The following is a 12,918-nucleotide window of genomic DNA, read 5'->3' on the forward strand; positions in this document are numbered from 1 at the left end:
ACTGGGGCATCCTTAAACCTGTGTCCTGCATTTCTGGGCTGGTTGGTGCAAGCCTTTCTCTGTGACTGACTGCTGGTTGTCCTCCAGTGACATTTTTGTTGCCTCTTTTCTCTCTTTTCTCAGCTGCCATCCCAGCACTTTCCTTTGCAGCAGTTTCCCCTGCTGCCCTGTCTGGGTCTCCCTCCCGCTCCACCTCTGTAAGAAGTGCCCAAGAGAGGCAGGGAGCTGTTGGCTGGCTTCTGGGGATAGCACTTTTGGAGAGGGCTTGGTCCCCCAGGAGAGCTGCCATTCAAGGGTTGTCTGCAGGTGTGGGACACCCTTATTGTACCCTTCTGATTCCGTACAAGATATATGCCAAAGCCAGAAACTGCTAAGAGTTATAGCCGGCATCCCCTGCTAGGGCTGCAAAGGACACATAAATACACTGAGTGGCTGGGGCACTGGAGACCTCCGAGTTTATCCTGCTACCGTGTTTTCCCCGGTACTTTGACTGCTGGGTTCACACGTTGACACCAAATTGTGCTTTAAAATATATATATTCATTGTGGTTGTATAACTTTGTGACCGTAAGGGGAACCGCAGTCCTGTGGACCCAGTAATGCCACTTCTGCGAATGCTGCCAAAGAATCACCCCATTCAGCTTGGGGCCTGCTCTGTGGATTCTGATTATGCAGCTGCAGAATGTGGTATTTTCTTAACCTGCCACTGAATTTAGCATTTTTTTTTCCTGTGTAACTTGCTATTTTGCTGAAACCAGGTGCTTGACATTTTTCTGTCAGTCCTTTGGGGGGGTCAGGGTGGAGCAAGAAATCTTCCAGCAGCTGCTTCTTGTTTCAGACTGTTCTCTGGGGAACAGCTGATTGGATTACTGAAGAGATGGGGCTTGGCACTGGCATACCTGGCATGAGGGAAAGTCCTCGACAGTGCTGTGTGGGTGCGCCACTGCCGAGCAGATCCTGGTAAGAGGGAGAGGAAAAAAATAAAATACCGTCCTCAATCACTGAGTGGTTTCAGCCCAGTGTGAGCTGTTCAGTAACTTTGAGCTGTAAGTGAAGGAGTATTTGCCAGACATCGACTGATGCTCAATCTGGGCATCCTTTAGTGAATGGTGAACATTTGCCTAGTGGTGACAAACTTCCAGGCATCAGCAGGGTTCCAGGTTTGCTCCCCTGGCTTGGATGCGCACAGGACAGTCTCCTCGGGCTGCCATGTGCCTGGCATGGCACTGCTGCTGCTGCAGACATGGTGGTGTGGGAACAGCTTGTCAGTGGTGTAGGCATGGTGTCCTTTTGCAGACTTCACTCTGGAACCTGCTGAAAATGTCCTTCAGCCTTTTCACAAGAGCTCTGTCCTGTGGCCAAGCTCAAGCCCTCTGGCATGAGGTGCAGGAGGCACAGCCAGTCATAGCTGGACACTGCCAAGGGCAGCTATGACAGTTATTGTCATTTGTCTCCATTTATATTACAAGAGCAAAGTTGATGTTATTGCTGAATATCTTCCCAGGGACATGGCACATCATCCTTTAACCCAAACCGCCTGCCTCTCTTTTACCTTCGTGAGGCTGTACCCACACCTGCAGGACAGCAGCATTTCCTGAGCTTGGGGTTTGTGTATTAGACAGAATAGAGCCTTTCAAATAACCATACATTGCTCCTAGGGTGCCTTATTAAGCCCAACTAGTAACGGTTTGCAAATGAGAAGGGGTTTTTTTAGTTATTTTTTTGTTGTTCTCCCAAACCACCTTGGGACATTTTCAGGAGCTCACGTCTACCATGCCTGCATTGGCACACATTGGGAGTGCCTGTCCCCTGGCAGGGTGCCTGTCTCTCCCAGGAATCACGACAAGGCTGGGAAATGCAGCCCAGTGGGGCCACAGCCACAGTTACAGGGAATCAGGCTACTGCAGGTGACCTTTGGAAGCCACTGATTACAAGATCTTTGGATGGAGGAAAGCCCTCCGAAGGTGTCCTGCTCTTCTCTACGGCGTGTGCCTGAAGTGGAGTGTTCAGAGTGGCTGCCGGGTCTTGTGATTGTAGAAATCAGGCGATGTGCCCCACGGTCAGTGTTTGTGCAGCGTGAATGTGCCATGGATCTCACATGGGATGAGTTTGCACATTTACTTGTGGAAGCAAAGAGCCAACCGAGCTTCATTTAATTTTCCCCTACACTGCTGGGACGGCTTCATGTGCTGATGTACCCACCATGGCAGGGACAGGAGGAAGGCTGGGAGATGGTGCTGGGCTGGTGGGCATGCAGTGCTGGGGAGCCAGCCCATGGTGCTGCCCCACGCTGGATGGCTTCTGGCCCTTCACTGAAAGTCTGCAAGCACCTTGGTTGTCTTCATGTACACTTGGGCTGCTTTAATTTGACAGTTACTGAAATGTCACTGCTTTGTTTAAATCACTCTCAGGCATCTTAAGAATGTAATATTGGGATTTATCAAGCAGACTGATTATGTTAAGAAATGACAGTACACTTTTTTCCAGTTTTTAATGCTTTCTTGTAAAACTGAAAATATAAAACCAGCCGAGCAGATGAAGATCTTTATATACATGAGGTCTGTGATTAAAAAAATCCTTTTAGTTAAAAAAAAAAGGCAAAAAAAAAAAGAGATAAGAATTGACCAATGAGTTAAATGAAAACTGATTAAAGGGAACAACATTCTCAAATTGAAACATACTTTTCAGGAAAAAAACCAAACCCTTCTTTACAAGTTTATTATATAACTTACATTTACACTTTACTGAGAGAACTTACAAAACAAGCTGCTTGAAATGCTCCTCATTCCCTTAAAGCATGAATTTCAAAGTGCCACAGCAAAGGAACAGGTTCCAATATTATCTTATACAGACTATTCGTGTATAAAATGGTTTGGTAAATGTGAGGTGTTTATTTAAATGAGCACATATAGGGATACAGACTAAATAAAAGTACTTGAACAACACCTTTGTTATTACATACACAGTTATAGGTATATTAAAGGAAACAAGGTCAGCACTGCTCTTAGGTATCTGTATAGATGGAAGGAATGTGATTCAAGCAGTGATCAAAGGCGCCGTTTTGGAAGAATCCATTTTCATCAGTTCCGTTGGAGACCATGTCTTCAGATACACACTGTGCTTCAGAGATTGCATCATAGCCTGAAAGTGTGACAAGTTATATGGACATGATTTAGTACCACGGTACATATAAGGAAGGAAGCATAGTTTGAGGCCTGGGATTATACAGTACAGCACAGTATTAATGAAAAGACAATAGGGTTTACCATCAAAGCCTTACCCAGGAGATACACAAACTAATCTCCATGGGCATTTGTGTCATAGTAGATGAAACTCCCATTCATTTCTGCAGAAAGCTACCCATCTGCAAGTGCAGTGCAAGTATCAATGACTCTCTTGGGACTTTACAGTCATTATCTGAATAGGATGTCAAAACAATGAGTGGGCAAGGATCCTAGTTAAGTGTGCACTAGAAGTGATGTAGTCCTCTTGTTTTATGTGTTTTTCCTTTTAATGGCACTTAGGAAAAATGTTCCATGTGTCTCACAGCTGCTGTTAAGATCCAGTAGAAATCTGGATCCTACATTTATCGGATCCTCACATACTGCAGAAGTGAGGTCTGTGGAAGCATGTCTGGGTCAGGTCAGGCTCACAGGACACGTGGAAGGAGCTGCACACCACATTGTCAGCCCACCAAAGCCCACCGTACTGCTGGCTCCTCACCTGGCCGAGCTGGTTGGTGCTTTCCTGGCTACCAGAAAGCCACTATGGTGGGGAAGAATTTCTCTGTCCTTCTCCTTTTATAATGGAAAACTTCCACACCTGTAACGACCCTCCCTGAGCTGTCCATCCCTGTGGAAAGGAACAGGTTTGCTTGCTGTTGCTGCTTGCTACCTGGTGCTATGGCAGCTGGAGTGCCAGGCAGTCTGAAAAAATAAGTTTATTGCCTATCCCAAAGGACATGAAAATTTCCTATTATGCCCCACTATAACCTGGTTTTGCAACTGGCCAGTCAAGACTCACGTGCACATAGTCATTTTACTGCAGTCCAGCTCTGTCCTTCCCCCCTGCTGTGTTCACCCCTTGCCCTGCCCATCTCTTTTTTGTATCTATCCCTGTGCCCACACTTCTCACACCAGCCAAACCCTCCTGTCTGCCCCACGGCCCTGATGTCTGCCTGGGGACTAGGCAGCCTTCTCCTTTAACTGTTTTCTAACCCACCCCACTACCCCCTGCTCAAACTACTGCATGTAACATTGACCCCTTATGTTCATCCTTTAACCTACATATTCTGTTTTACCCTGTACCACCTGATTTGGCTTGGGTCTTTAGAAAAGTGTCTGTGTGAGCTTCACCGCACAGTTCTGACCCCTGCACACAGCCCACCTACCACAATTTTAATAATCGGCAGCAGCATTAAGTCAGCTGAGGCAACGCATGAAACAAGAGTCTTCTAGTTGAGAACATGCCTGTGAACTAAGTGCCTGATGTAGAAAATAAATCTCTTACAAATCACATTTGTGTGAATGGCAATGTGCGGGTGGCTGATCCTTGTGGTTAAAGCACTGGGACCTGGCTCCATCCTCTGCTTGGCGGAGGAGCTCTGTGGAGCCATTGGGAAATAACTGTTTTTCTGTGCCTCAGGTTCCCATCTGGAAAATGAGGCTCTTCATTCTCTTAGGCCTTTCTCTCATCTCTTCACACTGCCTAACGCTGCAGGAAAATGTGTCTAGGAATGGCTGAATAAAACACTGCAACAGGCTTAACTGAGGCCTCCAGGCTGTGCAGCACCACACCACCAGCAGTAATGGCAGATCCTGTAGTCTTATACAGCCAGTCCTGATTTCAGAAACAACCGTCGGCTCACTCCTTAGAATTTAATTATAGGTATTTTACTATTAGGTATGTTTTTATTATTTGAGACCAAATTATCTACTTATTTACATTTCTGCATTTTCCTATGACGTAGTAATTTACTGTTAGTTTACAGGTCAAATTCTGCTGTCTGCAGAAATCTGGCATGCAGCATATGTCCAAAGTCTCTGAAGACGAACTCAGCCTGTTTATCTGCCCTGTGCTGTGTCGGTCCAAGTGGAGTGACCAGTATTTTGATAAGTTTTGCGAGTGTTTATGTTATGCTAATTTCTGTTTGATGAGCTTGTATACAGGGTGGTTACACAACCACACATAGACAAAACCCAAGATAAGCATACACCCCAGAAATCATTATTAGATTCCAGATAGAGTAAACTATCCAAAGTCCTGAACAGAAAATAAAAATTTATTGACTGTTAATGTGATTCATGGAACAGCTGTTTGCCAGTCACATTTGGCATTCCTGTGAGATGAGATCTCATTTAATATTAATGGTGCTATAAAAGCCTAAAAAAAGTTAATGCGTAGCCTTGATGAATCTTGCAAACCTGAATGGTTCTATTTTACACATAAAAAGATGAGATAAGATTTATATATTTCATATATATTTATGTTTCAGTCTTTTAAGTATTTGCATACCTCAATAACCACTCTGAAAACAAAAATATTCCACAGAAACATTTCATAATAGTTTAGCCCCAGACAGAAAAATCAACTGTTGTTGAAGTTGGTGTCTTGCCATAGTATTATTCTTTGCTCCTACGATTTCTTTTGGAAAGTTTATTTAGTCTGTTCTTTAAATATTGCAGGCTGTCAATCTAAACTTGAAATTTGATGTTAACATGAAAAAAACTATGTTTTAGTAACATCAAACTTATGAATAACACAAAAGAATTCAAAGTTGAAGTTGAAACTTCATCTTAGACTTTTCCCTTGCGTTCATTACTGATGCATACACTTTCTCGTATGGAACAACAGACAAATGCATGTACGCTCTCTCGGAACAGAGTCTCCTTTAATACAAAACAAACAGGAAAGTCAACTCTAATTTTGTGGTCTGACTCAGGCCCCATTTCAAAAAGCATTTAAACATATGTTTTCACTATCGTTCTTAACCGAGATGCCCTCCTGAATTCAGACACGAAGAAATATTTCTTGGAGATACGTAAGTAAAGATTGCAGTAAATGGTAGCGTTTCACGGCTCTGACAACACTCACATTTTGCTTGATTTCAGTAATTCTGTCAATTCTTAACTGTGGTTTCAAAAGTAGAAAAAATGCTTTATAAAAATGAATTATTTGAAGTATTATAGTAATCCAGCTATTATTACTTGTTGCAAATTTTACATTACGTACATATGTAGGTAAATGGGAAAATGCAATTGCCATAAATATGCAACAACACAAACACAGAGGAATTCTCAAACGAATAGGAACTAACTAATATTTTTATCTGAATTTATCAGAGCAGCGCCTTTCCATTTTGTAAATGTCAGTATTGCAAAACAAAGCCATCCTTTTATTCTTACGTGGACAGGGAGTCCCTGCTGCTGCTGCTTTCTTCAGAGTTGTGTTAACTATCTTCTCAACTTTGATCTGATTATAAAAGCCTGCCTGCACATACCTGAAGAGGTGTACAGTGAATAGCCCACACAATACATGTGAGAAGTGTCTTGTTTGTCAGCGCTCCTGAAGGTATGTGTTGCCTATGACATCCAGTAGAACGAACGGAAACTTTGTCCATCAGTCAAATGCAGGAGGATAAAAGAAAATGAATTTGCTTTCCTTCTGTGATTTTTCTAGATGCAAATGAATTTCAGTGACTGAGTTTTTTATGCAAGCATATTTTTGTAATAACATTGACTATAAAATATGTTCTTTACCCCTCCTGCTAAAAATATCATATGAATAATTCTTTATAGGAGGAATAAATTACCTGTTGAAGCTAAAGGTGCATTGAGTATGTGATAGCCATTCTGTCTCAGAGGATTAAAGCAATGGGATTCCCCTGTTAGCACATCACTGGTGACAGACTGGTCCATTGTTCTGTAGCAGTCTCCATAGTGGAAACAGTTTTGTATTGAGTGAAAGCTGCCTTGGTAACCTGAAAACAGATATTGCACACACATTTTAACACTACTGCAATGGTATTAGCTCCATTTCTGTCACGGTATTTCATTACTATTGTGGGGGTTTTTAGCTCCTCGCTTTTAACTATGGAAAAATGATCATGCTATTCTGTAAGGCGTAATAATATAAAAGCTACATCAGACTCGGTCCCACAAGGTGCTGTGGACTGTGATCCCCATCAAGCAAAAATCTCAAGGATGTGCTTCATTTCAAGCAATAGATCAGCTGGACGCAGTCAACAGTCCACTTGTGTTCAAAGCTAAGTAGTAAGCACTCCACTGGATCAGGTCCAGGATGCTCAGCTCCTAAGGGAATGTGTCTATAATGAATTACTTTTAATTTAAATACAATAATGCAATATTTAAATGAACAACAGCACTGCTTTGTTTTCAATTGAGTAAAGTTTTTTCCCATCTATTGTGCATTATGTACTACTGGAGACAGGGCTATTTATTCCAAATACCTGTAAGAGTACCTTAAACCTCTCCTTTTGCAGACTGCTCTTATTTAAATGAAACCCCTTTCACTGAACACAGGGGGCCACAGTCTGCAAGTAAAACTGAACTAGAGGTGCAGGACTGACTCCAGACTGAATTCAGCTAGAGGCTTTTCTTGCTTCTGAAAAATGACAAACTAAATCTGTATGGTCTCTGGCTGCCTCGGCCACTCTGCTTTTGGGGCATGTTTGACATTTGTCCCACGCATACCCTACATTTATTATCTCCTGCCTTTTTTTAAAGTATTATATTACCAACCAACCAGCAGTCTGGGTTTTGCCAGCAGAAGTTGTGAATGAGAAGATATTTAACAGTAAAGGACAAATGAATTGCTGAGGAAGGAATTTTACAACTTACAAGTTTGTGCCAGCATCCTAAAAGAAAATGTTACTTGCTCCCATAAGGATGACCTCAAAGCACACCACAAGATTTACACCGACCATGGCCTGATTTAATTTTCTTCCTTCCTTCTGCCTCAACAACCTCTTCCTGATTCCAGGCACATTGCACACTAATTGCACATTCATATTAACAATCCCTTTTCCTACCTTCTGTGAAAGTCCCTTCTGAAATGATGCTCCTTCCCTTATATGCTACTGAAGTCAGCCAAGTCAGGCTTTAAGTTTAGTGGAATGTGCCATCCGGATTTTCCTCTAATTGCCAGAAAAAATATAGAACTGTTGTCTTTCTTCCCTCAGTCCTACTCAGACTGTAACATTTTCTAAGGATCTTCAACTGAGAAATCAGTACAGCTCCACTCACCAGTGGAAAACTTGACTTGCTGGGCCAGTTGTGCAGCTATTGAGTCTGTTTGTTTAGAAATGAAATACCTGTGCCTATCACCAGAGCGCCTGGGTGCCGAACAATGTGGAATTTGTCCCTGAGAAATCATGCAGTGTATAAGCTTTCTCCTGTGAAGCAAGATCTCCTGTCTTTTTCTACATTTTCCCTTTATTACCAAAGTTTGACCAAGTAAATAGTATCGGGCGAAACTCGGGGTCTGTCTGTTCAGTCTGGTCATGTTTTCTAAGGTGGTAATAAATAAGGCTAAGTGAGCCAATTCTTTAGTAGAAATGCAATGAACTCATCGAGCGGTGAAAGATTTGCTCTGAAGTTTCACAGTTTAATATGTGTTTTGGCAGAATTGCAAGGATTAGATGATTCATTTCTTGAGAACCTATGATCCTCCACCACAAAATACCTAAACTGTTGATATTCATGATTGGTGAAGTACTAATGGATGACTATATTAGATAAAGACACTATGCACACTGTACCAAAGCTGTTCATATTTGCTCCTATGTAGAAGGCGGCCCAGAAATTTGGAAAGCTGAGTATTAAATGATGCATGTCCTTCCTCGGAATAAATACACAGCCACCTCTATTTACTGCCTGGAGAGCCTGGCTCAAAAAACCAAAGAGCTCTTATGAGAGGCTGCAAAACCATCTTTTGATGTGGTTTTAGGTACAGTGCTTTATTGCTTAGCTTTTGATAATTATCCTGACTTTTCTGTTTACAAAACATGAACTCTTTGCTGTAAGCCTTCTAAAAATATATCCTTTTGACATGAGCAGTGAGAAAAAATGAGACACGGCATCAGATGAGGTATAACTGTTTGCAGAGAGCACATATATGCATTGCTAGAGAAGAAACTGAACCTTTTCCAGAATGTCTGCTATACACATCATTTCTAGGGAAGGCATGACGTGTATTTTCTCTGTCTGTGTAATTGCTGCCCTTTCGTCATGCTCCCAGCCTTGCCTTTGTTAAATCAATTAAATATCTTTATGATCTACTGGCTGGCACAGTGGCTTAGAAAATCAGAGAACAGCCAAGCATGACAGAACTGGATTGAAACTAGTTGGATCCAGGGTTTTCTCAAGACCTATGGGTAAAGGTTTCTTTTAAAGTCTTTTAAGTTACACTGTCTAGTTGCTCAGGAAAAAATACCTGAGGCGGAGAACTGCCTCAGAATCAAAAGTCTGGAAAAGAACTGCCATAAGCAGTCAAGTTCTCCTCTGGATTGCAGTACCTATCCCTCAGCATCTGAAAAGGCAGCGCAAAAAGTGATACTGGAACTATCCAATAAAGAAACGCTATGTAGGAAAATTTACTGTTATTGCACTGTTGTATTCACCAGGACCACATTTCTGCTAAGTGTTTCCCAAAATAATAGAAAGAAATACACCAGCCCTGTTCTAATGTGCATGCAGATGTGATAAATGCAGGTAGCAAACCAAAGAAAAAAGATGGCGTGAGGAAAGGAAAGGTTGCAATAGGAACACTGGTCAGGTAAAACAAACCATGCCACTAAAAACGGGACTTTTAAGCCGTCTGATCTGAGCTTCATAGAAACGACGAGACAGCAGGACCCTGTCTTTATAGAAGGCATTCTGTGTGTGTGGAAAAAGGCACAGGGATGGCTATGGGAGGAGTGGACTAAAAGGCAGGTAGCTGCTTCTTTGAGGATGAAAAGTGATGGAGAAAGGCAGAGACTCACAGTAGCTTTTGCAATTGCAAAAGGTGAGAAAGAGGTGGAGACTCAAGACAGCTCTTCTGCACAGACAACAGCACTGAAAAGAATCCTGAGTTAGACAGTGCCTGCTCTACCCCTTATGCAGGGATCTTAACACCAGATAGTTCACTGCCTGGTTGGAGACCTGTCAGCAAGCACTTGTGTTTCTCTTCTGTGTGTTTACATGACTCATCCTCAGAAAAACCTCTCACATGATTGCATGGAGGTTTCATGGGGAGTGACAGCGGCAGCAGTTTATCCAGGAGGACTCTGGCCTTACATCTGAAACACTAAAGAACTGCAGTTGCAGCTGGTGAACCTCATCTATAGTTCCACTACTAGGATGTATAGGAAAAATTTGGTTATGTTCCCTGCACTTAAACTGGGCATGAAACAACACTTGCGTAGGAACAATTGTGCTTTCAGTATTAAAAGCTGTATTTCACAACGTAGCGAGCTGACTGTTAATCCTGGAAGGTGGAAACGAGTCTTCAGTGACTGAAATTGCATGCCTCCAGGCTGAAGGACTGCAGGATCAGTAAGTTGCTATGTCAGTTAAGATTTTTATCATGACTTTTTATATATTTTCTATACTACTGCCCGCTGCTTCAGAGGCACAATCAGAGAGTTCCTTTTGGTACCAGGTAGGTTGGCTATTGCTGATGGCCTTCAGTAGCCTGGCATCCTCCAGAGGCCAGTCAGTCTGTTCCAGAGGATCTGAGCCCCATGCATCTTTTACACTATTAAAAAGGGAAAATTGGCAGCTTGTTTAAATGCTGAGTGTTCCCGAAAACCAAAATAATTAGACAAGAGACAGAAAGGGCATGTGAGTTAAAGCAACCAAAGGGCTTTTGTAACAACGGGCGCTCTGGCCAGATAAGGTTTCATTCACTTTACACAACCACAGGAAATGAAACTTGTTACTTGCAGGCAATACAACGTTTGATTTGCATGTGCAATACAAGTCCGAGCTTTACTGCATTTATACATTTTTAAAATGTGCAGTATGAAACAGAGGTGCTTTTGGTTCATGCCATTTAGTTGTGGTTCCTTTAGATTTTTTGAAATTCTTTACATAGAAAGTATTAGAAATTAAAATATAATTAAAATCCCATAGCCAATGGTTCCATTAACAACCACGGAGCATTTTTCATAAGTTCTTAAAAAAGATTCCCTTCAGTGGTTAAAATATGAAGTAAGCAAGAAGGATTGTCTGCTGCAAACATCCCTGCTCCTTCTAGGAGAGCAAAAGCGTAGCACCAATTTGGCAACAAGTGTTTCACCAATATTTTTTTTTCCACTTGGATTTGAGGTTTTCCTTCGGCTTTGATTTAAATCAAAAATTTTCTGAGGTTAATTTTCAAGTGAAGAATTTACTAAATGTCCTGTCAGTTTAAATGATCACTATTAAATGTTTTATGTACAGTAGATGTAGAAATATAACCATAATAAAGGAATAAACCGTGTTCCAAACATAACATTTAGTTAAAATTTTGCTTTGAAATAATTTGTGACAGAAAAGCTGCAGTTAGCCACTTCACACAGGGCACTGGCTGCCTCTGTTTCTCTAAGGTATGGCCTAGAAGTCTTCAAGCAGCTTTAAAATGAATGATGTAATGAACAAATAATTGGAATATGCCTATTAAATACCATCTTGTTATGCCATGCCATTTACATGTATGTGCAAATAAATCTCAGCTTTTCAAATTCCATAAAATTTCTGACAAGAAATCATGTCAGGTATAAATAACTACAGGATTTCATTGCCTGCAAAATTCTTTCGGCATGTAATAATTTCCATGTGATCTTATTACAACTAGGTTTAAACATATAAATAATGTCAGCGTATTCTTTCATTATCAATATTTCTGCTACCAGCTTGACGAAGCTTGCTGTCTTCTGAAAACTTCAGCTCCACAATGTTTATATGCTTCTATACAGACGCCAAGTTCTACAGCTAGACTTACATAGTGTGCCTATTTTCAGCAAAAATTCAAAACTCCTAAATTACTACAGATTCCATTAGAAAAATGTGCTATTAATGAACTGAGATGCAAAAAAGATGTAGAGCAAGTACAGCTGAGTACAGGTTACAGATCAATTGATTTCAAAGGCTGCTAATCAAAATTGATTTTTGAATGACCATTTCCATAATGAATTTATAATAATACTTCAACATTTGGCCAAAGTGGAAAAATATTGCTTTTTCAAAACCACATGACATAACACTTAGAAAGCAACAATTCATTCAAAAGGAAATGTGGTTTTCTTAAGGAATAAAGTCAATTTATTTAAGTGGTTCAAAACTTGTTCTGCCTATGCATTTGTTTCTGCCATAGTAATGAGCTGCTAAACTTTCCTCTTGTGGTTTGTAGTTATTTAGCTCATTATAGTAACATAATCATATATCATTATATGCTATCATAAATCTGCCACTTTTCCCTTACAGAGTTAATCTTTTTAAATTGAATAATCTGTTGAGCATCAGGTTGAGTTAGTTTTTCCTTCAGCACAAATCATTTAATATAATATGCTTTAGCTTTTTCAGACTAAGTCGGTCCAACCAAAGAGCAAAAATACTCCTTGGAGAATGAAGGGCAGAGGGAACGGTTGGGATACCGAACCCCATTAGAGCTGTGAATTGCTCACTGGGTTTGTGTTCAGCTCCTGTGCTTCAAACGTAGCCTTAGCATATATTGAGAGAAAGCAAACCTCCTATTTTGCCCACTGGTAAATTGATCACATGTGTTACTTTGCCAGCCAAAAAATGACCTTATACAAATGACAATACAGATGTGAAACGACTTTCAAAAAGCTGGTTATCTGCCTGTATAAACTTACACACTTGGTTATACTTGCAACCAGACAGATGTCCTGCACACTTCTTTATTGTGAATATTT

General features: G+C 41.1%; 1 protein-coding gene across 6 annotated transcripts in view; it reads right to left on the minus strand.

Moving 5' to 3' along the window:
• Nucleotides 1–2,707: 2,707 nt before the first annotated feature.
• Nucleotides 2,708–12,918, minus strand: part of GLIS1 (GLIS family zinc finger 1) — a 207,496-nt gene continuing 197,285 nt past the window's right edge. For 5 of the 6 annotated variants that reach the window (XM_054212399.1, XM_054212395.1, XM_054212396.1 and 2 more), the window contains exons 9-10: nucleotides 6,811–6,978; nucleotides 2,708–3,140 (exon numbers count right to left, since the gene is read on the minus strand). In XM_054212399.1, coding sequence (XP_054068374.1) covers nucleotides 3,004–3,140; nucleotides 6,811–6,978 — 305 coding nt within the window. In that variant the 3' untranslated portion in view covers nucleotides 2,708–3,003. The remainder of the gene's footprint in view (nucleotides 3,141–6,810; nucleotides 6,979–12,918) is intronic. The other variant, XM_054212397.1, reaches the window with a different exon arrangement.

The sequence above is a fragment of the Rissa tridactyla genome, chromosome 8 (genome assembly GCF_028500815.1).
Source record: "Rissa tridactyla isolate bRisTri1 chromosome 8, bRisTri1.patW.cur.20221130, whole genome shotgun sequence".
In the NCBI taxonomy this organism is placed as follows: Eukaryota; Metazoa; Chordata; class Aves; order Charadriiformes; family Laridae; genus Rissa; species Rissa tridactyla.